This window comes from Chrysemys picta, chromosome 7 (genome assembly GCF_011386835.1).
Source record: "Chrysemys picta bellii isolate R12L10 chromosome 7, ASM1138683v2, whole genome shotgun sequence".
Taxonomy (NCBI): domain Eukaryota; kingdom Metazoa; phylum Chordata; order Testudines; family Emydidae; genus Chrysemys; species Chrysemys picta.
Genome location: NC_088797.1, coordinates 81,467,749 through 81,495,256, shown reverse-complemented (window position 1 = coordinate 81,495,256; position 27,508 = coordinate 81,467,749). Strand labels below are relative to the sequence as shown.

Genomic DNA, 27,508 nt, shown 5'->3' with positions numbered 1-27,508 from the left:
GGCACATCCATGTGGCTTTGGTGTGGACGGGTGGCCTAAACTGGGTTCTTTCCCTGATACCGCATGGCCTTTCTTGGCCCATGGCAGGGAGCTATGTTTTTTGGTCTTCTTTTTGGGCACCAGCAATGGAGAGCGGTGCCAGGGGGAGCCCGTGCATGGGGTGCACTAGGCACTGAGGCCGAGGTACTAGGGGTAGAGTCCTCAAATGGATATTGCACTCTGTCTGGGTCCTGGATCAAAAGTTTTTACAGATATGACACTTGTCCTTCACATGTGATTCCCACAAGCACTTGAGGCAGCTGCTTTTGGGGTCACTAACAGGCATAAGCCGGTTGCAATCCGAGCAGGGCTTAAACCCTGGACACCGGGTCATGTCCCGCCTGGGGCGAAGTCCCCAATGGGACACTAACCTCTTAATTACACTTAACAACTCCTTAACACAAACTACTATAAACAAACTATTTTAACTTTAACAAACTACTATAAACAACCTACTATAAACAAACTATTCAGGCCCCAAGCCTTGAAGTCAGAAGAGACAAAACCGCTAGCACTTGCTATCCAAGGAAAGGCTGAACATTCCTGTTCATCTGTGTTTAGCTATGCTGTCAAGTATGGCACCACCAGGTTTGGGTGCAGAAGGCTGCTGTGGTTCTGGGACAGCAGATCTAGCTAGAGGGGCAGCTACCAAAAGCTCCAGCAGCGTGCCAAACCAGTGCTGGTGAGGCCATGCCGAAGCTATTAGGATAACCTTCATCCTGTCCTGTTTTATCTTCACGAGGCCTCTCTGAATCAATGGCACAGGCGGGAAGGCATACATCAGAACCCCCGACCACGGTATGAGAAACATTTGACAGGAACCCCTATCCATCCCCCGGATCTCCCGCCAGCACAGGTCGATGGCACCGCCGTGGCCTTTGCACTTGGCATCACCAGAGTCCGGCGCCGACTCAGGCTGATACAGTTACCTGCACCGGACGGCAGAGATCACCAGGGTGGGTGGCAACCCCAGTGGGGACCGCCGGGACATTGGCCCTTCTGGACCCCCTGGGCCTACACCAGTGGCAAGGGGCTCCCTCCAGGGTTAGCTACTCGGTGCACCGGTCCCCGCACCGACTCTCCTCCGTGCGGGAAGCCACGTCATCTGGACCGCCTGCACATTTGCTGAGCGAGAGACCGGAGAAACCGGCACCGAGCCCGGTGCCACCCCAGAGTCAGCTGTCTGGGCTTGAGCTGGATGCCCCTCCTTCGGGGAAGGGGGACCAAGGGGTCAGCAGGAGGAAGCGGAGCAGTTGCTGACCTCCTCGTCCCCCCCAGATGAAGCAGTGGCAGGCACAGCGGTATCAGGACCTCCGCCAATAGACCACAGAGCCCACCAAGAGCTGCTGCGTAAGGTTGCTCGTAACTTGGGTTTACAGGCCAAGGAGACGGTTCAGCAGAAAGAGACCCCATGGTTGACATCCTGAGCCCAGAGGGTCCATCCAGAATAGCGCTTCCGCTTATTAAGACCATACAGTCGAACTATAAGACTATGTGGCAGACCCCGATCTCCAGCGCTCCAACAGCCAAAGGTGTGGAACGCAAGTACTTCACCCCGTCAAAGAGGTACGACTTCTTGTTTTGCCACACAAGGCCATGTTCCCTGGTAGTCTCGGCGATAAACGAGAGAGCGCCATGGGCAGCAGGCCCCAGCATCTAAGGCCAAGGAAGCAAAGTGCCTGAACCTGTTTGGCAGGAAGTTGTATTCCTCAGGGAGCCTCCAGTTGAGGATTGGTAACCAACAGGCCATCCTCAATAGGCATAATTTCAACTCCTGGGCGTCAGTGTGGAAGTTTAAGGACAGCCCCCCACAGGGTTTCCAATAGGAGTTTACGGCGCTGGTGGACAAAGGCAAGGCCGTAGCGAAGACCTCTCTCCAGGTGTCCTTGGATTCGGCGGACCCGGCGGCCAGGACAATCGCATCTGGCGTGGTCATGCGACGCTCGGCGTGGCTGCAGGAGTCAGGTCTGCCGCCTGAGGTCCAGAACTCACTTCAGGACCTCCCCTTTGAAAGGTCCGGGCTCTTTTCGGACCAGACGGACGCAAAGCTGCGTAGCCTCAAGGACTCGAGGGCCACACTCAAGTCACTGGGTATGCACACCCCGGCAACCCAGAGAAAGCTCTTCACACTGCAGCCTCCTCCTCAGCGTCGCTACCAACCTCATCCTAGGCAGGAGCCGTACCGCAGGTGAAATGGGGATAACAGGAGGCAGCGTAATAATAATAATAACTCCAATAGGCCAGGCCAGAGCCAAGGCCAGCATAAGTCTCAGCCTGGCCCTAAACCAGGCATTTGAAGGTGCGCTCAAGGACAGCATACTGGACCAATTACTGGATCCATCCCCTTGCTTCCTGGACCACCCGTCCCACTTCTCCTGTGCGTGGTCCAGTATTATGTCAGACTGCTGGGTGTTACGCACGGTGCGAAGTGGTTACAGGCTGCAGTTCTCCTCCCTGCCTACCCCCCAGCCCCCTTCCCCGTCTCTCTTCAGGGACCCTTCTCACGAGCACCTCCTGGAAAAGGAGGTTCACACGCTTCTAGAGGCGGGGGGCAGTAGAGTTGGTACCAAAGGACCGAAGAGGGAAAGCGTTCTACTTCCTCATTCCCAAGGCCAAAGGAGGCCTTCGACCCATTCTGGACCTGCGAGGGCTCAACAAGTTCCTGGTCAAGGCCTGGTTCTGCATGGTTTCTCTGGGCACCATCATCCCTTCCCTGGATCCGGGGGACTGGTACATGTCCCTCAACATGAAGGACGCGTACTTTCATATCACCATCCACTCGGTGCATCGCCGATTCCTGTGCTTCACTGTGAACCAAGAACATTACCAGTTCATGCTTCTCCTGTTTGGCCTAGCTGCGGCCCCACGGGTGTTCACAACATGCATGGCGGTAGTGGCAGCCTTCTTACGGAGGCAGAGGGTTCAAGTTTACCCATACCTCGAAGACTGGCTCCTTGCGGGCCAGTCCAAAGAGGAGTTTCGGTCCCACGTGCAAGTGGCCCTGAGACTATTCCGCATGCTGGGGCCCCTGGTCAACATCCCCAAGTCCACCCTCATTCCAACGCAGAGAGTGGAATTCACATAGGCGGTCCTAGATGTGGTACAGGCAAAGGTGAGCCTCCCAGTATCATGATTCCTGGCCATCCAGCAAGCAGTGAACTCCCTGTGCCAGTTTCCCACTACGACCCAGATGCTGCCTGAGGCTGCTGGGCCACATGGCAGCATGCACACATGTGGTCAAGCATGCCAGACTGAAACTCAGGACACTGCAGGCTTGGCTCGCCCGTGTATACCGCCCGGGCAGGGACCCCCTGGACTTGGTAGTGACAGCCCCAGGGGACGTGTTAGACTCCCTACAGGGGCGGCTGTCCCAGACCGTGGTTTGCGAAGGCATCCCCTTTGCTGCACAACAGCCGGACCTGATGCTTGTGATGGACGCGTCAGACTTCAGATGGGGTGCTCACCTAGGAGACCTCAGGACTCAGGTCTTGTGGTCCGGAGCGGAGCTCAGGGCGGTTCGTTTAGCCTTCCAGACCTTTCACGCCACTTTGAGTGGTCACAGCGTGACAGTTCTGACAGACAACACAACCGCCATGTTTTACATAAACAAGCAGGGCAGAGCCCGCTCCTCGCCACTCTGCCACGAGGCTCTCCTCCTCTGGAACTTTTGCATAGCCCACGCCATTCACCTTGAGGCGTCACATCTCCCGGGGCTGCGGAACGAACTGGCGGACCACCGCATGCACAAGTGGATGCTCAGAGTGGAGGTCGTGTATTCGCTCTTCTGCAAGAGGGGGTTTCCCTAGGTAGACCTGTTTGCCGCCAGGGGCAACGCCCAGTGCCCGCAGTTCTGCTCGTTCCAGGGCCACAGCCTGGGCTCAATAGCAGACGCGTTCGCGATCCCGTGGGGAGGGGAATTGAAATATGCCTCCCCCCCGCTTCCTCTGGTGCACAAGGTCCTGTTCAAGGTGCACAGGGATGGGGCAGCGGTTATCCTCATCGCCCCAGCCTGGCCCCGGCAGCACTGGTTCACCACACTCCTGGAGCTGTCGGTGGAAGTCCCTACACGGGGACCTCATCACGCGGGACAGAGGGTGGCTCCTCCACCCCAACCTGCAATCACTGCATCTGACGGCGTGGAAGCTCTGTGGCTGAATGCTTTGGAGAGCCAGTGCTCCCTCCCTGTGCAGCAGGTTCTACTTGATAGTAGGAAGCCCTCCACCAGGGCGACTTACTTGGCCAAGTGGAAGAGGTTCTCATGCTGGTGTGGGCCCCAACAGGTTCAGCCACGCCAGGCTTCAGTGCCTACCATTCTAGAGTACCTACTGCACCTCAAGCAGCAGGGGCTGGCCCCATCCTCAATCAGGGTGCATCTGGCGGCCATCTCTGCCTTCCACCTGGGGCTTTCAGGGGGCTCGGTGTTCTCCCAATCAACGGTGGGGCAGTTCCTTAAAGGACTGGAGAGGGTGTTTCCTTACTCATGCCTCAGAGTCCCTCCATGGAATCTCAACTTAATCCTTTCTAAGCTCATGGGGCCCCCGTTCGAGCCACTTGCCACCTGCTCCCTCCTCCACCTTTCCTGGAAGGTGGCATTCCTGGTGGCCATTTCCTCAGCCAGAAGGGTATCTGAGCTGAGGGCACTCGGAGCCGCCATATACAGTGTTTCATAAAGACAAGATGCAGCTCCGCCCACACCCCAAGTTCCTCCCAATTCCATCTGGGCCCGGACATTTCTCTGCTGGTGTTTTTTCCCAAACCCCATGCGGACCTGAGTCACCGCAGCCTGCACACCGTGGATGTCCGTCGAGCGTTGGCATTCTACTTGGAGCGCACCAAGCCCTTTCGTAAATCCATGCAGCTGTTTGTGGCCATGGCGGAAAGGATGAGAGGCCTCCCAGTGTTGGCGCAGCGGATCTCCTCCTGGATTACAGACTGCATTCAGGCGTGTTATGACCTCGCAGGTGTTCCGGCCCCGGCGGTCACGGCCCGCTCAACCAGGGCGCAAGCAGCTTCAGCGGCTTTCCTGGCACAGGTCCCAGTCCAGGAGATTTGCAGAGCAGCCACCTGGTGGTCGGTGCATACCTTTACGACCCACTATGTGGTCAACCAGCAGGCCCAAGAGGACGCGGGGGTTGGCAGGGCGGTCCTCCGATCAATTGTTCTGTGACTCCTACCCTCCTCCGAAGGTAAGCTTGTGATTCACCTAATGTGGAATGGACGTGAACAAGCACTTGAAGAAAAAACGGTTACCTACCTTTCCATAACTGTTATTCTTCGAGATGTGTTGTTCACGTCCATTCCACCACCTGCCCTCCTACCCCTCTGTTGGAGTCGCTGGCAAGAAGGAACTGGAGGGGGTTGGGCCAGTGGGGGTATATATATGCACGGCGCAGTGGCACCGCTCAGGCGGGGCCCCTGCCGGCCCGCGGGGTGCCGCTAAGGGAAAAGTTTCCGATGCTTGTGCACGCGGCACGCGTACACCTAATGTGGAATGGCCATCTCGAAGAACAACAGTTCTAGCCCTTACAGTTGTGAAGAAAAGCTTGAAAATGTGAAAAAGAACAACAGTTACGAAAAGGTAGGTAACCATTTTTTTTGCATAAGTCAGAAACGTATACATGACCATTACACCGTAAGTGCGGATTCGCGTACTTCGGGGTTGCGTAACCTGGGGGGTGTCTATACTGATCATCCTAGCAGATGGAAGGGGGAAGGGAGTGGGAATGAAGCCAATGGTTATGGAAATTGGAAGTTTCTTCAGATAAGGAAATGCAGAGAGGGAAGGAAGGAGACAAGACATGCAGGAGCAGAGCTATAAGGGGGGGAATAGCTCAGTGGTTTGAGCATTTGCCTGCTAAACCCAGGGTTGTGCATTCAATCCTTGAGGGGACCACTTAGGGGTGTGGGGCAAAATCAGTACTTGGTCCTGCTAGTGAAGGCGCTGGGTTGGACTGGACTCAATGACCTTTTAGGGTCCCTTCCAGTTCTATGAGATAGGAATATCTCCATATATTATTATATTAAATAATGGTGATTGTGACGGTGAGCCTCTTTTTCCACTGTTACTGAATAAGGTACTAAACAAATAATGGAAAATTTAGTTTATACTTAGACTCTTGATCTTTATGCAAACTTCTCATTTATATCAACTTTAATTTTATTTGATGATAGCATATAGTTGTAAATTTATACCACAGACCATGGGTATAAAACAATTTAGCCCTTTCTAGAGTATGATTCTGATACCTCTCTCCGTAAAGTCATTAGTTATTCCCTGCTCCCGTACTTGGAATCATGATTTTCAGCAAGAAGGCCTATTCATTTATACTCTTTTAGGTTCATGCCTCTGCACATAGTACTGGTCAGAAGGGAGTATCTCTGTGCTTTCTTTTGACTGTCATTTTCTAGTGATCAACTTTAAGCTGCATACCTGATCAGACCCTCGGTTAGGCACTTCTTTTCCACCTGAAGCCTGAACCTAATTCTTTGTACCTTCCCTTTATGCCCTCAGAGCTCTGTTTCCTGTTTATGCTTTTACTTTGTCTCAACTAGGGAAAAGTGGTCAAGCTTAGATCAGGCTTAGGTATCATGTGCCAGCTAAATCCAACATAAACTCGACCTTTTTCCTAGCATAAATGCAGTATAATGCCCTGTAGCACAATTTAAATGTTTTAGTTGTAGTCTAGGCTCCTGCTAAGCTAAAATGGAGCTGAGGTATTATGCACTTTACAGTAGGAAAAAGATCAAGTTTAGATTGAGTTTAGCTAACATGTATTAATTAAGCCCCGACTAAGTGTGAGCACTTCTCCTAGTCAAGACTAAGCCTTTAAATACTCTTTATGGTCATACTTTCTCTGAGGAACTTTTAAAAAGTTTGTTTCTATCCAGGATAGCCTCTCAGTCTTGCTTTAGTCAGGAGGAGGGGTCTCATAGTTCCAGGGTGAGCTGTGTTTTGGACCCAGTAGTTCTTCTTGAGTGCATCCCTCTGGTGATAGGTTTCACTACCTTCACACCTCTCTGGGTAGAACCACACAATCCTGCCACTCTTGGATTGGATCTCTGTGCTACGGCCCCCTGTTCATCAAACATGATAACACAATGGGCACAACTGGTTATGGCACCTGTGAGCCCTTTTCCTTAAAGAGCCTGTGACCACCAGCTGTTTAAAGTGTTTAAAGCTGTTTAAAGTGATTGGAGGGAGGGATAGCTCAGTGGTTTGAGCATTGGCCTGTTAAGCCCAGGGTTGTGAGTTCAATCCTTGAGGGGGCCACTTAGGGATCTGGGGCAAAATCAGTACTTGGTCCTGCTAGTGAAGGCAGGGGGCTGGACTCGATGAACTTTCAAGGTCCCTTTCAGTTCTAGGAGATAGGATATCTCCATTAATTAATTTTAAAAAATTACTTAATTAATAAAAAGCTTCTTTAAAATAAAATATTATTTATTCACTCAGAGGTGCATAGCAAGCAGAGAAAAAGCATAAAACAACAAAAAGCCTATATTCATCTGGGTCTTAGCTAAAATGAATTCTTTCCTTGCAAGTTTTGGGTAAGTTCCACTCAGTCCAGACTACTCTACTCCTGATCTGCGAGATACAGATAGCTCCTATTACCTTCTTTTAATGTCTCTTTGAGACTGTTTTCCAGCTGCTGCTTCCTGTTCTTACCCCCCTTTCCTCTCTAGGTTTAGTATACCCTTTGATCCTAGGCTCAGGCCTGAGAAGAAGAGGTTGCTAGCATAGTAGCCACGTGGGCATTCCCCAATTAAGTTCCCCCATTGTTTCCTTAAGGACCTTTGTTATTTTTTCTGGTGTTACCTTATCTCTTTCATTTGTTTCATTTCCCATTTGTTCCCCCAATCACCCAACAGCCTCCTTTGATTTAATTCCATGCGATCAGGCGAGATAATATCAAGCATGTATACTGAGGTGCATATAATATCAATTAAAAAAAAACACAACACCTTTCTCTGTCTCCACAAGAGTTTAAAACCATCAAAAAAGATGATGATGGGGAGCATCCAGCCAGCAAAGAGAAAAGGAACAAGGGGCAGTAGGGAAAGAAGGAGTTTATCTTCTGAAAAGGCTGAGGGCTAAATAGAAATTTGGAGTGTGGAAGGAGGTCGTTTTGATTTTTCTGTAGGAGGGGCCCACTGCTAAAAATGTCTTGGTGTCTAATCCAACTGTCGTTATATTTGATGACAAAATTTGCATCCAAGAGGAGAAGGATGCAAGCTTTCAGCAATCTGAATATTAAAGATGACACTTGTTATTGCCATTGCTCTCTGAAAATCTAGAAAGAGCTTTAAATCCAATAAGTTCCTGAGACTGAAGACAGCTTTGACAGTTTGGACAGGCATCTTTATCTAAGGATGCAGTTATAGCCCTTGTAGGTTCTTTAAAATGATTCCTGTGCAAATAAATAACTGATTCTACCCAAATGATCTTAAGTCAGCTACTTTTTATCTGGGTGTTTACCTACTCCAGACATTGAGATAGCAAGAAAACATCTCTGTCAGGGTTTGAGGGGGAAAAAATGTATAATATAGATAATTGTTTATTATTAAACTTGTGTTAAAACTATATAGTGTTCCTTCAGAAACCCTTTGTTGTCATTGTGTGTCTTGAGGTAATGCATATGTATAAGGGATACAGATAATAATACCATGTAAAACTAAACACTGTAAGTTAGTTGTGTAAACTGAATAATGTGAAGTGTAATGTTGATAGTTGTTTTTGTAAGTGGTGGTATGTGATGTAGAGAACATTGGATAGAAAATATTTCTGACATGCAAAGAATTTTTATTAGGGCTTTCAAGCGATTAAAAAAATTAATCACAATTAATCGCACTGTAAAACAATAATAAAATACCATGTATTTAAATATTTTCGGATGTTTTCTACATTTTCAAATATATTGATTTCAATTACAACACAGAATACAAAGTGTACAGTGCTCACTTTATATTTATTTTTGATTACAAGTACTTGCACTGTAAAAAAAAAAATAGTATTTTTCAATTCACCTAATACAAGTACTGTAGTGCAATCTCTTTATCATGAAAGTTGAACTTACAAATGTAGAATTATGTACAAAAAAACCTACATTCAAAAATAAAAAATTTTAGAGCCTGCAAGTCCACTCAGTCCTACTTCTTGTTCAGCCAGTCGCTCAGACAAACAAGTTTGTTTATATTTGCTGCCTGCTTCTTGTTAACAATGTCACCTGAAAGTGAGAACAGGCATTCGCATGGCACTTTCGTAGCCGGCATCACAAGATATTTACGTGCCAGATATGCTAAAGATTCATATGTCCCTTTATGCTTCAGCCACAATTCCAGAGGACATGCGTCCATGCTGATGACAGGTTCTGCTGTATGACGGTCCAAAGCAGTGTGGACCGATTCATGTTCACTTTCATCATCAGAGTGAGATGCCACCAGCAGAAGGTTGATCTTTTTTGGTGGTTCGGGTTCTATAGTTTCCGCATCGGAGTGTTGCTCTTTTAAGACTTCTGAAAGCATGTGCCACACCTCGTCCCTCTCAGATTTTGGAAAGCACTTCAGATTCTTAAACCTTGGGTCGAGTGCTGTATCTATCTTTAGAAATCTCACGTTGGTACCGTCTTTGCATTTTGTCAAATCTGCAGTGAAAGTGTTCTTAAAATGAACAACGTGCTGGGTTATCATCCGAGACTGCTATAATATGAAATATATGGCAGAATGCGTGTAAAACAGAGCAGGGGACACACAATTCTCCCCCAAGGAGTTCAGTCGCAAATGTAATTAACGCATTATTTTTTTAACGAGTGTCATCAGCATGGAAGCATGTCCTCTGGAATATTGGCCAAAGCACAAAGGGGCATACAAATATTTAGCATATCTGGCACGTAAATACATTACAATACTGGCTACAAAAGTGCCATGCAAATGCCTGTTCTCACTTTCTGGTGACATTGTAAATTAGAAGAGGGCAGCATTATTTCCTGTAAATGTAAACAAACTTGTTTGTCTTAGCGATTGGCTGAACAAGAAGTAGGACTGAGTGGACTTGTAGGCTCTGAAGTTTTACATTGTTTTGATTTTGAGTGCAGTTATATAACAAAAAGATCTACATTAGTAAGTTGCACTTTCATGACAAAGAGATTGCACTACAGTAGTTGTATGAGGTTAATTGAAAAATATTATTTCTTTTATAATTTTTACAGTGCAAATATTTGTAATAAAAAATAATATACACTTCGATTTCAATTATAACATAGAATACAATATATATGAAAATGTAGAAAAACATCCAAAATATTTAATAAATTTCAATTGGTATTCTGTTGTTTAACAGTGCAATTAAAACAGTGATTAATCACAATTAATTTTTTTAATCATGATTAATTTTTTTAGTTAATCGTATGCGTTAACTGCAATTAATCGATAGCCCTAATTTTTATCTGATCAACACAGACTGAAACTTCAAGCTTCTGAAATACTTGATATGTCTGTACTCTGACTATACTTGGAGTCAGTGGGACAAATTCATCTCTTCACGTAAATTATCACCAGAGTTGAATTTGGCTCGCTGACTGCTGAATTCAGATGAGACCCCAGTATCACATGAATATGTAGAAGTTAATATTTAGGAAATGCTTGTTTTCCTGTGTAGCACTTGGTGAATATAACATTGTAAACATATTTTTCAAGTGTGTTACACACCATTTTTTATTTAATTCATGTCTTAAATCATCTGAAAATCTCTAAGCAGTAAGAGGAAGCTGTAGTTAATTAAACCACAGATGGCAAGGACTAATGTGGTGCTGACCTCTGTGAGGACTGCAAAATCTACTGAGTCTTTTTTTTTTTTTTTTTGGTGAAATACTGCAGCTGAAATGAGTTCTTAGTGTTACAAAGAAAATGTTGTTCATACGTTAAACATCGTGTTGCAACGTTGTGATTTGAGGAAGGCACCTTCTAAATCCACATTTTCAGGTGCTTATGATATTATAGAGTACGTTTTAGCTTTGGCTGTTTTTCCATTACTGAGTCTTTTGTGTCACAGACCATGGGATCTTCCCTCCTCCTTGGTCAGACAGGAAGAATTGACAGTAATTGGAGAGTTTTAAAGCCCTCAAAGCGGGGCTCAAATTGGGCAGTGATATGGATATATACTACTCCTCCATTTGCTCTAAGCTCCAGAGTTGCAGTTTTCATTTTAAAACAAAATCAGTCTCTAGCCCGTACTCTAGACCTTTTTGAATTTCAATGAGGTGTTAATTCAAATGTCATAAGACTGGCCATTCTGGGTCCGACCAATGATTCAACTAGCCCAGTATCCTGTCTTCTGACAAATGGAAACGTCTTCATGAAAATCTCTGTTTATACAAAGTCACTGTTTTGTGTGTGGGAGGAAAGATTTAACAAAATTTTTGACTATCTTTAATCTACTGTACATGACATCTTATTTTGGTGCCACAAGTATCTGGCAGTTGGGTGAGTATCACCACTTACACCTAATCCTTTCTCCTGTCTCCCAAATCAAGAAGGAAAGAAGCAGGGCATCGGAGATCCACTGGGGAGTCAAGCTCAAGGGTCCACTAAGGATATGGAGCCCTGCATTATATTTTGAACAATCTGAAGAATCACATTTTGGTATCTCAGGTGGACAGAATTTGGTTTGTGGGTGGAGCTTGGAAGAATATTGTTGTTTTGTGGGCCCTCCCCACAATTTGATTCTTTGTCTCTTTGGGTCACCTTCAAGTTCCTAAGTTTGATTCCTGACTCAAAAGATATCTGAAGTAGGACAAGTAATCTGTAGCTTCCCCATCAACTATCTTGGATGCCTCATTGTGTATTTGGAGCCTGAAAATGCTTTCTTGGACAAAGAAACTGTTTGTTTGTTTCTTGTGCTGTCTGTCTCAGCACTCAAACATACTCTGTGATCCTGCAGTCTTACTGTGACTGACCTTTCCACTCCTGCTACTGGGAGAAGCAGGAGGGGGCCTGGTTAAAATGGAATTATGACAGTATAGCTCACAATTCCAGCCTGCTCCACCACATCGTAAGAAAGGAGAGACTATGGCTTAGGTATACTCTTGTTCTCAGAAGAACTTTGGAACATTTACTTAAGCTCTTTTAGGAAAATGGACTCCCTTGCATTGTTCAAAAATTCCAGGAAAGTCCTAAAAGCTTTGCAGTGTCTCATCACACAGTGGGTCAGAATCTGAATCCAAGAGGCAAATAGATAAGTCAAATAATTTTTGCTCAGGTAGGAAGAAAACCACTCCACTAGAGCTGTGTCCACATCTTGGTGGGGTGGAGGTGGTAACCGCAGATGAGCTCTGTAAAGCCTTAAATGACCTGGGAGTTCTTCATTCACAGGTTGCTTATGGCCATGCTACTTTATGCAGCTGTCTTCTGGAAAGATAGTAAGCACGGGAATACGACTTCTCCAGTCCCGTCCTTCCTTTCTGTGGCCCTGGGGCACTTTCTCTTGCCAGTATTTAGTCAAGTCCTCCTCTTGTATGAGATGCTGCTACTGTATTAAGAATGCAGAGACTTTGCTATAGTCAACTCAGAAGGGCAAATTATAATCCCATTTACATGATAATTTGCTTTTTGTGACAGTGGCAAGCCAGCACAGACATCCACTCAGAGGAATCTTGGGTTCCAGGACTGAGGGAAGACTAATCTTGGATTGGGAGGTAACAAGACTAACACATTTTCTTTCAGAACAGAAGAACTCAAACTCTGGAAATTGGCAGAGAAGAACTATAGAGATCATGAATATTCTACAGTTTGACTGGTCGTCAGTCTAGCTAAGAAGGAAGTAAGAATCCAGGATCTGTGCTGTCTTGACCAATCACAGGAAGTACCTTTATAGGGTAAATGGGATTATATTTTTTTTCTTTAGGAAAGTACATTGCTAAGAAGTAAAACCAGATAATTCCAGACCAACTGCACCGCCTGCAATGCCATCTTAAAAAGGAATTGAGGAAGCTGCAGGTCTGATGGCTTTCTTCTTGTGCTCTCTACCAGCCTTTCTTGTAGGGCACAATGAAGCACTAATGTATTCTGCTCCAAAACACATTATTACATTTGAATGTGTGACCGAGTGAATGCAAAAAAAATCAGGAAATTCAAAGGTAACATGGACTACAAAAAACATAATTCAGCCACTTGGCATATACATTTAACTGAATATACAAAAGTACAACACATGCATAAGGGGGTAGAGTTATGGTGGTTGTGGGAACCATTATTTTGAATTTCCTGACATACTGAGCTTAAATTCTCATATTAGAATTTCGCCTTGACAGTGATTTTTATTGACCATTGACCAATTATTTTAAGTGTGTGTGTGTGTGTGTGTGTATAATAATCAATGCTGTGTAGAGAATAACTTTCTATATTAAATGCTTATAGGACAGTATGCAGGGCAGTCTTTATTAAAGGGTGACAAATCTGAATGAACTTGTTCAAATGTACTCTTTTCTGTTTAAAAAGGGTATCTTTTCGTGTGATTATTTTATATAAATATGAGAAGGCCATAACAGAAAGTATGTACAGTCAAAACCCTAGTTTTCAGGATATTTTTCTCAAGGTATACTTTATTTATTTTTGTGGCTTAATACATTTTGAGATATTTTGGGAGATCTCTTAGGCGATAAGTGGTTTCTTATATAGGTTTCACATATTGTCTTTGCTTTTTGTTGCTGTGATCTCATGTTTAATGAATTGGAGATGTATAATAAGATATCAAGTGGAGTAAGCTGTGTGTGGGGGTAGGGGTGTAAGAGTTGAAGCCTATGCAGTACTGTGGGTGGGAGACAGACTTAGAAAACTGAAAATCTGTGTAATCTTTTGGACCTCTAATTAGATTCTTCACACATCCCTTCTCCCATTCTAAGGGTAACACTTTTGAAGGCAAACACTTTTAAATGGTAACAAGCAGACACTAAAAGGAAAAGGGCAGTTATTGTTAAAATATTTTATAACCTATGTGCTGAGGATCTCTCTAATTATTTTCTCTCTCTGTGGGGGCCTCCTCACACAACTACATGTACCTTCTGTCCACTGTTTCCAAGATGTGCCCATGTACTTTTCAAAGAGCCACACTATGGCTGCTGTTCCTCCCAGTTACTCTAGGGCTCCTGCCACTGATTTCAAATTCAGGAGTAGTAATTGTGCTTTGAAAGAGAGAGAGAAAAATATCAGAGCCCAGAGGTGAATCAACAGGTTGTAGTAGATCCCATGACTGAATAAGCCATGTTTCTAAGTACAGAAAAAAATGTTAATTTGTGTCTAGATCTGCCTTTTTGTGAGGACAATGCCACCAAAAATGGATTTATTTAATTTTCTAGATACTTTCTGATTAACTCAGAGATGTACATTGGAAAGAGAATTTGTTTTAAAATAAAATCTTTGTTCATGAGAGTTTGGACCAAAACTGAAATATGTCTTATTTCAGTCAAGACGGTTTACCAGGTTCTGTGTAGTATTAAAAACTAGCAATAGTAGTTTTCTTTTCTTACATATACACATGCATTTGTTGATATAAATATTTAAATTCTCTCTTGCTGTGTATAAAAAATATGAATTGGACATTTCAGGCTTCTGATTTTAACGCCACTTTGTTGAAACAAATGTTACCGTGTTCTTGTAAACACTGAACTCTTTATAGGGTAACGTTAGGTTATAGGGAAGGCCTCATTTATGAAAGTGTGATCCTATTAATAGCTTGTAAGTCTGACCATGTATGGGATCCGGTGTACTTTTTTCCTCATGAAATCACTCTTACTACTATCAAATACAGCTTGCACGTATGAGATTATTTTAAAAATAACCTCTGGATTTGTATTGAACCAATACATTTTACAGTCTTGTTTCAAATTGTACTTTGGAATTTGTTTAGAAAGGTAAACATCATAAATGTTATGAATAAACATAAAATGGTTCTTTTTTAAATTTCTACTTTAGGACGACGTAGACAGTCTAAACCCAGTTCTCAGGGACAACCCACAGCTTCACGAGGAAGTAAAAGTCTGGGTAAAGGAACAAAAGGTTCAGGAGATTTTTATGCAAGGTAATTTGAGAAATGTGTGTGTTTGTATTATTTGTATTTCCTGGTGTGTGTGTGTGTGTGTGTGTATATTTTGAAGCACTAGGTTGAATTCCATTTGTGCCTAAGTGGTATTATGATAGAGCATATCTTCCATAGTTCAACTTTTCTAAGTAGGCCTTTTGAAAATAGGTTGTTAAAACAACAAAACACAATAGGGAAAAAAACTGTAATGTAAATATACACCCAGATTTTCAAAAACATATGCATAAATGTTCATGCACAGTTTTTTGTTTTTTTTTTAAACTTGGGTCACACCCTATAATAATTATGCATCAGTTTAATAGTACCATCAGGCTGAACGTTGGACATTTTATTCATGATTTTGGTGTTGAGACTAGTGATGGTGCTTTAATCAATAAATAATCAATAACCACATTTTCTTTTTAGTCGACACTATACTGTTATGTGCTCTAAAGAAGGAAGCATTCTTTGGGATAACAAAGTGTTAGTCAGAAGTACAATTGATTTTCTCTTAGAACTGCTCAGCTCTAATAACAATGGCCTGCCATTTATAGTTGTGCTTGTTTCCAACCAGTTACTGTTATATTGCGGTAACTATATCTGAAACGCTCTCTGATTTTGTGCTGTATGAGGGCCTGCTGAGATTTTGACATGTGGCTTTCAAATTGTTGAGGTTTTGTAACTCTCAGTCCCCATTCCTATAGTTACTGCTAATCCATGAAGTTGTTGGCTTTCTAGTTTCTAAAATGGAAGTTTTGTGAAAGCTGACGTGAAGTAGCGGGAGGGGATTATTTGGAGCAACTTTGCTCATAAATAATTCTAATGTAGCATACATTTCCTATTGTCATGTAAGTGTTTGTAGGATCAAGAACTAAATCCCTAGTTAAATAATGACATCAATTTTGAGGAAAAAATGTGCAAAACAACCAAACAGAATTAAAAGTATGAGCATAAGCAAACTAGAATTTTGAAGAACAAATCATGCCAAACTTCATTGCTTCTTTGATAAAATTACAAAATTAGTGGGTGAAGGGAACACAATAGGTCTAATATCTGAAGTTTAGTAATTCTGGCTGGCTAATGGATGACAAACAAAGACTACTGAAATAGACAATGTACTCAGTTGTGGAGGAAGTATCTAGTGTGGTGACACAAGGGTCAGTATTAGATTTAGTTTTATGTGATCTGGAAGAGGGAGTTAACAGTGTGCTGATTAAATTTGCAGAAGATAATGGATTGGGAGTAGCATGAACTCAAGTTAGGGCCAAATACAAAGGGAATTAAAACTGAATTTATTCTACTTATTCATTTTAATTTGAATATAATAAAAACACACCTATATAAGGCTGTTGGCACCCCAACTACATAATACAACAAAACAGTAACATCATTAAAATAATTGTTCAGAAGAAACTCTGCCAGCCTGTCCCCTACAGAAAAGCTCCTTTTCCACCCCTTCATCATTCCAGAAAGCTTACCCTTGTCAAAAGCCCTATGAAACATGTTTTTGCAGCATGCCCAGAAGGTCATCAAATTCAGGCTGTTTCCAACCAAGGGTTGGAGCAGTTCCAGAGCCTCAGACCTCTTACAGAGAATGCCTTAAAAAGAACAGGAGTACTTGTGGCACTTTAGAGACTAACAAATTTATTTGAGCATAAGCTTTCGTGGGCTACAGTCCACTTCGTCGGATGCATAGAATGGAACACACAGAAAGAAGATATTTATACATACAGAGAACATGAAAAGGTGGAAGTAGCCATACCATTAATCCCCTCTTTTTTTTATAATGAAGGGGATTTTAGCTCAGGTACCTCTGCTGACCACAGCTGTGGAGGTGTGGCATGGGGAGAGGTCATTTCTCAGTTAGCCAGGTTCTACGCCATTTAGGGCTTTTGTAGGTGATAACCAGCACCTTAAACTTTGTGCAGAGACCAGTGGACAGCCAATGCAATTTCTGGAGCACTAGTGTCAAATGCTCCCAGCAATGTGGCCTACCCAATAAAGCGAGACATTGCGTTCTGTACCAGCTTCAGTCTCTGCATGATTTTAAGGGAAGGTTGGTTTTAAGGGAAGGTTGATTTTCTTTTTTGGTGATTCGGGTTCTGTAGTTTCCACATCGGAGTGTTGTTCTTTTAAGACTTCTGAAAGCTTTGCTCCACACCTCATCCCTCTCAGATTTTGGAAGGCACTTCAGATTCTTAAATCTTGGGTCGAGTGCTTGTAGCTATCTTTAGAAATTTCATATTGGTACCTTCTTTGCATTTTGTCATATCTGCAGTGAAAGTGTTCTTAAAACAAACAATGTGCTGAATCATCATCCAAGACTACTATAATATCAAGTATATGGCAGAATGCAGGTAAAACCATGGAGCAGGGGACATACAATTCTCCCCCAAAGAGTTCAGTCGCAAATTTAATTAATGCATTATTTTTTTAATGAGCGTCATCGGTATGGAAGCATCTCCTCTGGAATGGTGGCCGAAGCATGAAGGGGCATACAAATGTTTAGCATATCTGCCATGTAAATGCTTTGGAATGCTGGCTCCCATGCGAACGCCTGTTCTGACTTTCTGGTGACATTGTAAACAAGAAGCGAGCAGCATTATCTCCCATAAATGTAAACAAAGTTGTTTGTCTTAGTGATTGGCTGAACAAGAAGTAGGACTGAGTAGACTTGTAGGCTGTAAAGTTTTGTGGTGTTTTGTTTTTGAATGTAGTTATGTAACAACAAAAATCGACATTTGTAAATTGCACTTTCATGATAGAGATTGCACTACAGTACTTGTATGAGGTGAATTGAAAAATACTATTTTTGTTTATCATTTTATAATGCAAATATTTGTAATAAAAATATAAAGTGAGCAGTGTACACTTTGTATTCTGTCGCAATAGAAATCAATATATTTGAAAATGTAGAAAAACATTCAAAAATATTTTATAAATTTCAATTGGTATTTTATTGTTTAACAGCGTAATTAAAACTGTGATTAATCACTATTAATTTTTCTGAGTTAGTCGCTTGAGTTAACTGCGATTAATCAAAAACAACAAGGAGTCTGGTGGCACCTTAAAGACTAACAGATTTATTTGGGCATACGCTTTTACTCACGAAAGCTTATGCCCAAATAAATCTGTTAGTCTTTAAGGTGCCACCAGACTCCTTGTTGTTTTTGTAGATACAGACTAACACAGCTACCCCCTGATACTTGACACCATGCGATTAATCGACAGCCCTACATATTAATATTGCTTTTTGTTGTTTCCTTGTCTAAAAACTGTTGGGGTAGCAAGCTTCTGAGACTCACATACAAAAAATGTTGTAAAAAGTGGACTAATGTAGAATCTTTATCCTGCTGAGTGAGATGGCCTTTCATTCTTCACCAGGCTATCAAGATTTGTGTCTTAATAAGACCAGTTTCATTCAAGACCAGTTTGACCACACACTGTAAATAGAGCAACAAGATGTACAGTTTTACAGTAACTTTTACAAGTGTAAATACAGGAACATTTAAATCTAAGTTCCCTGTAAGTTGCGTGGCTGTGCAGCAGCCTATTTATCGCCATGCAGGTGCTCAGGGAACCTGTCTGGGGATCAGCTGGGGAAGGGACGCCTCTCTCCCGGCCCCAACCTAGCCTGGCCCCCAACCTGCCACGGCTGAGGCGCCCCTCTGCTGGCCCAAACAATGCTATGGGCCGAACCCAACTGAGACAGCCCAGACCAGATCCACGCGCGGCCCGGGCGCCCCTCCCCCGGCCCAAACCCAGACCCCTCCTGGACCTGCTTGGGTGGGGGAAGGGGCACCTATCCTGCAGCCTCAGCCCCGGAGTTGCCATGGGAAGAGAGAGCTGGGGGAGTCCTCTCTCCCTGCTGTAGCCCTGGAGCATCCTCTTACACTCCAACCCCCTCATCCCCAGCCCCACCCCAGAACTTGCACCTCTAGCCTTAAAAACCTCTAAGGAAGGAGATTCCACCACCTCCCTAGGTAACCCATTCCAGTGCTTCACCACCCTCCTAGTGAAAAAGTTTTTCCTAATATCCAACCTAAACCTCCCCCACTGCAACTTGAGACCATTACTCCTTGTTCTGTCATCTGCTACCATCTGCTACTGTGTCACACATCACCTTCATATTGATGCACATAACAAAAATAATTCCACACATGGGTGGGAAAAGTTAGAGGAAACACTGATTTTAACCTATCTGATATTAAATCCACTAATAGTAAAATGTACTTTGAATATTGTATGACATACTTAAGATACATTAAAAAAGTTTGCCTTTCTTTTTATAATCATAGATTCTGCTACCCTTATTTATGTTGAGTAATACCTGTCTCTGAGTATTCCCAGTAAAATCAGTGGGAATTAATTGCAGTGTAAGGTTCTGCTGAACGTAAAAAAGGGCAACAGAATCTGGCAGAAATGAATGAACGATATTTTAGTGTTTTACGTAAGTTAGTTCTTACTTTGAAAAGCTTAGGTTTAGTTATAAGCCTTTGAAAAAATCAGTTTGCACATGCTCAATAAAGACTTCAATTTTAGCAGCTAAAATCTTCAAAGATTCCATATTCACTTAAGCCTTTCTCAGCCTTTATTGCTGATCAGAGTGTGCATGCGCCATCCCTACTTATGTGCCATTCCTTACTGCTCCTTTGTGAATGAACTGCACATGTGCCATCCCCCCAGAGTGACTGAGTATGCTTCATCCTCTCACAGCTCCTCTGTGTGACTGGACTGAGCATGCTCCAGCCTAAGGCTACAAGAGTGAAACCAGATTTTCCCTGTAATCGCTGGGATGGATCCAAAAACTGGAACTGCAAGCAAAGAGAGTTTCTCCTGTTCTCACAATGACACCACCCTCTACCCCCCACAGCACCCAGGCAGCATGGAGGAGGAAACTGTCTGATGTGAATGCAGAGGGCACAAAAGCTGGTGCAGGGGAGAGGAAAAGGAAGTAGATTTAGACAAGGAGTCCAGTGAGACTGGGACTGGAGGCAGGGGGAGAAAATTGGGACTGACTGGGCAAGGACACTAGGACTAGGGACTGAGTGGTAGAAGAAATTGGAACTGGGAGTCCGAGAGAGGGGATATAGGAGATTGGGACTGGGAGCTTGCAGGTATGAGACTTGAACTAATTAAGCAAGGAGAATAGGAGCCAAGTAGAGAAACAGGGTGCGGGGAGGAACTAGCTATGGGAAAGAATGCTGAGGAACTTGCGGGGCGGAGGGGAGATTGTTACTGGCGGGGACAATGTTCTATGAACAGTGGGGGAGGCACACAAGGAGGAAGAGGAGACAGATCTGACAAGTAGGTAGGGTACAGGAGGAGCACTGTCATTGGCTGGGCAAAGTCTGGGAGTTGGGAGGGAATTGGTATTTGGACAGCAAGCCCAGAAGGGGCGACTAAGTCTGGCTGAGCAAGAAAACTTTTGGAAGGCACAGGACAGAAAAAGGGTCAAACTTGAGAAAAATTGGCAGAAGAGGAGTCTTTGCCCACTAGATACACTCCCTGCCAGACCCAGGAGTGGAATCCAAGATTCCAGAGTCTCATTGTTCCTCTGCTGTCAGCAATTATCAGTGAAATCCACTGGCAAAGTACATGTCTCATCCCCCTCTAATGCTGGTCTATACATAAGATGACAACCTACTATTGCTATCAGTTGCTCGGTTAGTTCAAGTGGCAATGATCTGTGTCGTGGATCTAAGCTTCCAATCCTGCTGATGAATGGTGGGTGTCAATATGATGCCACATGATGGAATTTCTGTTTTTTTCAGTTTGCTTTTTTAAACCCTAGGAAACTACAGGCAAAAACCTGTGTTTAAAAACATTTGGGTTGCTATGTCAAGCTCTCAAAAGTTAGCAAATGCCAGGATTAAGGTTGTCTGTGCAACTTTAATTTGGTCCCCTGGTCATATGCATTATGATACTGTCTTTAATTGCATGATGACATACTATTTTTTCCATTGGACCCCTTCTACATTCAGTGCACAACATGGAACTGCTTTGGGGGTGAATCAAGGTTGTGTAGTGAAGGATACTATTGCCTATAGGATCCCTGTTCTGTTGGCTGCAGAATTTGGAAGGTGTGTAGTGAATGAGGCAATGGGTTGCAGAAAGAGAAAGAATGGTCTCATGGTTAAGGCACTTGAAAGCTGCCTTGGGGAAATACTATCCCTGTTTCTGACACAAAGTTCCTATGTGATATTTAGCAAATCACTTAAATCAGACTTTTTCCACAGGTGCCCACTAACTGTGTTTCTCATTTTCTGGATATCCAACTTGGGACCCTGAGGTCTGATTTGCAGAAGTGCAAATCACAGCTGCAACTGAAGTCAATAGGAGCTGTGCTTTGAACATACCAAGTGCAATATAATGCTAAGTATTTTTAAAAATCAGGTCCTAGAAGTCTGAAATTGAGCTCCCAAAATTGTGGAAACATTTGATCCTTATCTTCGTGCCTCAACTCCCTAGCTGCAAAATAGGGTTAAAACCACCCCTTCCTCTGTCAGAGGCATTGTAGAATGTAAATTAATGTTTGTGACGCATTCAGAAACTGTAGTGATGAGAGAGAGGGGCCAGGTATAGACTATAAACCTACATTGGTATAACTAGGTCACTCGGGTGTGAAAAATACACACCCCTGAGCGACGCAGTTGTACCAACCTAACCGACGCAGTAGACAACTGTGTCGACGGGAAGGCTTTTCCTGTTGACACATCTACCGTCTCTCGCAGACGTGGATTAAATATGCCAATGGGAGAAGCTCTCCCGTCGGCATAGTAGGGTCTTCACTGAAGCACAACAGCAGCACGCAGCTGCACTACTACAGCATTTTAAGTGTAGACCCGCCCAGAGATAATGAAAGTGAGTGGAGCACGTTTCTAATGCTCATGGTTGTGGGAAAACGACTGAAAACATGAACCCTACAATCTCAGAAAGCAGAAGGCAAGTCTCGTGATTTTTAATGCTTTAGGCTGACGATGCTGAGCTGTCTCATCTATGTTGTGTATGTAGCCTTCTTTTGGACTTGAATTTGTTCATGTACTGTTCGTACACTTTGAAAGGACAGTGTTTAAGGTTTCTTTAACAAGTTTACACTTTTTAAAACTAGAGCACAATTTTTTTTTAATTAAGGTAAAGTTACAATAAAATGTTAAAATATACTGCATTGTACATTACTTATTCAGGGTCAGGTTAATATTCAAAGAACCTGGCAAAAAGTTCTGGTTTGCTGGCTGGGGAGCCTTCCTCTGAGTACACTAAAAAGTGTCACCAAATTTCTAAATACCTTCCCACTTTAGGGCATTTCTCTTGTGCATATACTTGGTGTGAAAGCTGTTCCATTACAAGGACAGTCCTTATTTTACTGTACCACAGTTCCATAGCAGGAAAAGTCACATTTTTCCAATAATGTGCAATACAATGTCTTCAATAAAAAGAAATTAATTTATTGTTCTGTTCAAAATGTAGGTCCTTTATTGGAGCATTAAGTAAGCAGATCAGGGGTCTCTACAAAGCCAGCATTTTGTCACAAGATAAATCTTTCATAATTTCCACCCCAAATCATCTAATTCCTGAACAGAAGTACCACATATGTGATTATGGTCCCCATTTCCTGCAACCCCTCCAACAGAGTGCTCCCTAGTAGCAAAAATGTGGCATCAAATGCCATCTATACAGCAGTTGATTTAAAAAAAAAAAAAAAAAAAGTTCTTTGAACCACACAAACTGAAAGTGTATATCCCCATTCACATGTACAGACCCACTTATTCAGCTCAGTTTCTTTGTCCAAATCCCTATCTCATCTTTTCATCTGGGTTGTTTTCTTAACATCTTTTTTAATCAAAATGATACATATCTTCGAAATTAAATCTTTGTTCCAGCTTGCTCCTGGATCAACTCCTCACATGTGGTGAAAGGTCTAGATAGAGCTGTCTTTCATTCAGATTTCACAATAAAATGTTTGACTTGTAAATCTGGAAAATATGGGAACTTTATCTTTACATTATTACATATCTCTTGATATGATTTCAAATCAGGTTTCAGGAACAGCTGTCCAAATTGAGTAAGCTCAGCTTTTACCCACAATGCATAATCACTTAGATATTTCCCAGGCATAAATTCCTAATTATTAATGAAAATACTGTAGCTAAGGATGAGGGGCCTCAGTGAAAGGAATTTGACAAATTTGTCCAAAGCTGCTAACATGTTCTGGATGAATGGGTGATTTTTTTATTTTTGTTGTTGTTGTTGCCTACATTTCTTTTTAATGAAACAGTTACTATAAATAGTTGTATTTAGGCTCCAGTCATGTTCAAGTTTTACCTTTGAATGGTCTGTCATTAATCCAGCTGATCACATCTTTTAATTGTTGTGCATAATAACAAGTCAAATTAGGGTACGCTGGCGCACCTCTTTTTATAGGCTTATACAGAACTTTAGAACTCACCCTTTGTCTTTTATGACTCCATATGAACTTTAATATCTCATCATGCCATATTTTTAATGTCATGTCAGAGAAACCAACAGGTAATGCACTGAAACAAAAATAACTTTGGGAGGACATTCATTTTTACCGAAGCTACCCTGCCTAGCCAACGAATTAAGGATCAGTATACAGGACCAATATGCCTCTACAAAACTAATTTCCAAAACTAAACTTTACTAAAATCTGTCTGAAGTACTCCCACTCTAGCTGGTCAAAGGCTTTCTCAGCATCCAGAGAAAGAAGCACACAGGAAGAATTGTAAGAATTAACATTGTAGATCAAATTTAGAGTTCTTCTGAAATTATCAGATAGATGCCTACCAGTAATTAGCTAAGACTGGTCTAGGTGAAACTATTTGGGCAAAATGACACTCAGTCTTTTTGCTAGCAGCTTGGCATAAGTTTTAGCATCCACATTAATTAAGAAATAGGTCTGTATGATACACAACTGGAAAGATCTTTTTCCTTCTCTAGGAATGAGTACAATTTCTGCCTCCGTCTATGAATCTGGAATCTCGTCTCCCTGCAATATACCGTTAAATCATTCACTTAAAAGAGAACACAATTCTTTCCATCTTTTTGCGGCTTGTTATGGGGCCACTAGAAGAGGTTGGGCCACTTTGCTTTTCTGAACTACCTCAGTGGAAGTAAACTTTGTGGTCAGTGATGGACAAACTTGGCAGCTGCAGAACCCAAACACGGAGATCTAAATTTTCTCCTGAAAAAGCATCTAAGCATGTGACCAGCCTGTTCAACAGCGTTTGTATAATCTGCTGTGACACACTCTTGCCTTTCAGCTTATTCTTTTATACCTTTCGTGGTTTGGTTTTTTTCATGATTTGTCATTACAGGTGCAGCAAGAGTTAGTAAGATAAGAAAACTGTTATTTGAAAACATTAGCATAATTGACCTTAGAATCACTAAATCATGTTAAACATTCCCATGCATTCCAAAATGTCTTTTTGAATCAGAAGTAAAATGCACAGGCTGGCCAGTGTGCTAGATACACATCTGGCTTGTTACTCATTCCCTGTGCATTGTATTGTAAATGCTACATGATCAAAAAAAAATTTTGGCTGAATTTCTCAGTGTTTTTCTGTAACATTTTCCTTTTAAAGGTCCATATTCCTTAAACGGATATAGGGTGAGAGTATACAGACAGGATTCTGCCACCCAGTGGTTCACTGGTATAATTACTCATCATGATCTCTTCACCCGCACTATGATTGTTATGAATGACCAGGTAAATATTATGACCCTTACTCAGAAAAGTTTTATGACCAGCGTAAATGTTTGATATTTTTTTAAAGTGTTGTGGTAGTGTTAGATTTATTATGCTGTTCTCTTCAAATGGGTTCAAGTATGGCTCTTATTAGTCTGAAAGTGGTGTTTAAACAATATACATATAAGCAATAAATCCAACATCTAAGATTTTAGGTTATCTTATATAATCATTACCTGATTATTGAAGTGCTTGAAATGAAGTAATCTAGAACCAAGAATCAGTCTTTAATATAGGCTCTGCTTCGAATTTGTCTCCTATCACTCCAGTAATAACTTTTTCTTCGAGTGCTTGCTCATATCGATTCCAATTAGGTGTGCGCGTGCTGTGTGTACAATCGTCGGAGAATTTTCTACCCTAGCAACACCTGGTGGGTCAGCTGGGGAGCCCCCTGGAGTGGCGCCTTCATGGCGCTGGATATATACCCTAGCCAACCCAGCGCCCCCTCAGTTCCTTCTTACCGCCCGTGACGGTCGTTGGAACTGTGGAGCACGGCATAGCTGTCCTCCACTCTCCCTAGTTTTGTTGTAGATAGTTGTTGGTTGTATAGTTATAGATTAGTAGTTTCATAGCTAATAGTTTTATAGAGTAGTCATAAATAGTAAGCTGGGGTAAGGGGGTTTTTATACCCCCCTTTCCCCCCGGCGTGCAGCTGGGCTCATGCCCAAAGCTCCTGGCTTTAAACTGTGCGCGACCTGCGCTATGCCTATGCCAACGGGAGACCCCCACGACTCTTGTCTAAAGTGTCTAGGGGAGTCTCACCAGATGGACAAGTGTAAGTTCTGCAAGGCTTTTCGGCCCAGGACCAAAAAGGAGCGGGATTTTAGGCTTAAACAGCTCCTTATGGAGGCGGCACTTAGCCCAGATCCTCCTTCGGCGCGCCAAGTTCTGGCACCGAACGCCTCGGTGCGCAGCGCCCCTGCGGCGCCCTCAGGTACCGCACCACGAGGAGACGCGGATAAGGCCCCACGGCACTGTCCTCCATCGGCACCGCATGCACTGCAAGTCCCTCAGCGCCGTTCCCTGTCTCCGGGTCATAAAAGACCCCGTAAAACTCAGGAGACTGCTGCACAACAGCAGGCACCGGCTCCCCCGCACCAGTGGTGGAGTCGCGTCCGGCTTCGTAGCGCCCGAGGGTACAGGCATCATCGACACCGTTGACTGCGGCACCGGTTGTAGGGCTGTTGAGTCCGCTGCGGACTGGCTCCCCGCCCCATCTCGTGGTTGAGCCCTGTCTCCCTTCTACGCCGGAGACATTTGCGACGGCGAGGGACCTCATTGCCCTCACGGATCCAGCGCTGTCTCAGACCGCGGCACCGCATCTGCTCCGCACGGTGCAGTCCAGGGGCAAGCCTGCCCTGATACGCCCTCAATCTCCAAGCATGGACTCGTTGCATCGCTCCCGGTCTCGGAGCAGGTCCCGACGCCGCTCGCAGTCCCGGCACCGGTCTTCATCACGGCGCCGGTCGTACTCGCGGCCCAGATCTTCCTCCCGGCACCGGTCCACTTCTTGGCACCGACCTGAGCATCGGTACCGTTCGGAGTCCCGACGCAGTTCCCGGCACCGGTATGAGCACCGATCCCGTTCGAGAGGCCGCTCCCGGCACCGATTCTACAGACGGTCTTCTTCACGATCCAGATCTGGATCCCGGTACCAGCATGGCCATCGGCACCATTCTCGCTCCCGGTTCCGCTCCCTGGCACCGCACAGAGACCGCTCTCCCGTGGACTCACAAGCCACCGCAATCGCGCTCGGCACCACCCTGGCCCTCAAGATCTGCGTCTCGCTTTTCGGAAGGGGCCTCCCGCTCAGCCTATCCTACTCAGGGTCAGGCTGCGGACGACCTGGGCCATTGGCAGGACAGGGCAAAGGACCCTAGACAGGACCCTGCACATTGGTCTTTCTGGACCCCAGGGGCATATCACCAGGCACAAGGGGCTCCACCAGCGGCCTCTCGCTCAGCACACTCTGAGCCCAGGGTACCGGAGGCCACCATCACCCGTCCTCCCCCAGGGGGTATGGAGGCCCATGTGCCAACGCCCACACAGGCCGCAGACCCCGGTGCAGAGGATCCTGCACATCAGAGACCCTCGGACCCGGACCCACCTCTGTATCCTTTACCCCCGAGGCATCCTCCTCATCTTCCCCAGATGAGGCAGTGGCGGGCACGACAACCTCGGGCCCACCCCCGATAGACCTCCGTGCCCACCAAGACCTGTTACGTAGGGTGGCACGGAACATGGACCTACAGGCAGAGGAGATAGTGGAGGTGGAGGACCCAGTGGTGAGCATCCTCTCAGCTGATGCCCCATCCCGGGTGGCGTTGCCCATCATTCGCACAATCCAGGCTAATGCTAATACTATATGGCAAACCCCTACCTCCATCCCGCCCACTGCCAGAGGGGTAGAGAGGAAATACTTTGTCCCCTCTAAAGACCATGAGTACCTCTATACACACCCTTAGCAGTGTTCACTAGTAGTCTCCTCAGTGAGAGCGCCATGGTCAGCAGGCGGCAGCGCCCAAATCGAAGGACGCCAAACGCTTCAATTTTTTTGGACATAAGATCTACTCAGCGGAGGGTCTTCAGCTCAGAGCCGCAAACCAACAGGCGCTCTTGAGTCGTTATGATTA

At 44.3% G+C, this 27,508-nt stretch overlaps 1 protein-coding gene across 11 annotated transcripts in view; it reads left to right on the top strand.

Annotated features, from left to right (window-relative positions):
• Positions 1-27,508, top strand: part of JMJD1C (jumonji domain containing 1C) — a 348,731-nt gene that overhangs the window by 255,217 nt on the left and 66,006 nt on the right. For 7 of the 11 annotated variants that reach the window (XR_010589237.1, XM_005294323.5, XM_008163232.4 and 4 more), the window contains 2 exons: positions 15,001-15,106; positions 24,712-24,836. Coding sequence is in view for 10 of the 11 variants with exons in the window: in XM_005294323.5 (XP_005294380.1) it covers positions 15,001-15,106; positions 24,712-24,836 (231 nt within the window). In the remaining variant the exon portion in view is untranslated. Of the gene's footprint in view, positions 1-12,753; positions 12,906-15,000; positions 15,107-24,711; positions 24,837-27,508 lie in introns of all 11 variants that reach the window. The other 4 variants (XM_065551891.1, XM_065551889.1, XM_008163233.4 and 1 more) reach the window with 2 other exon arrangements.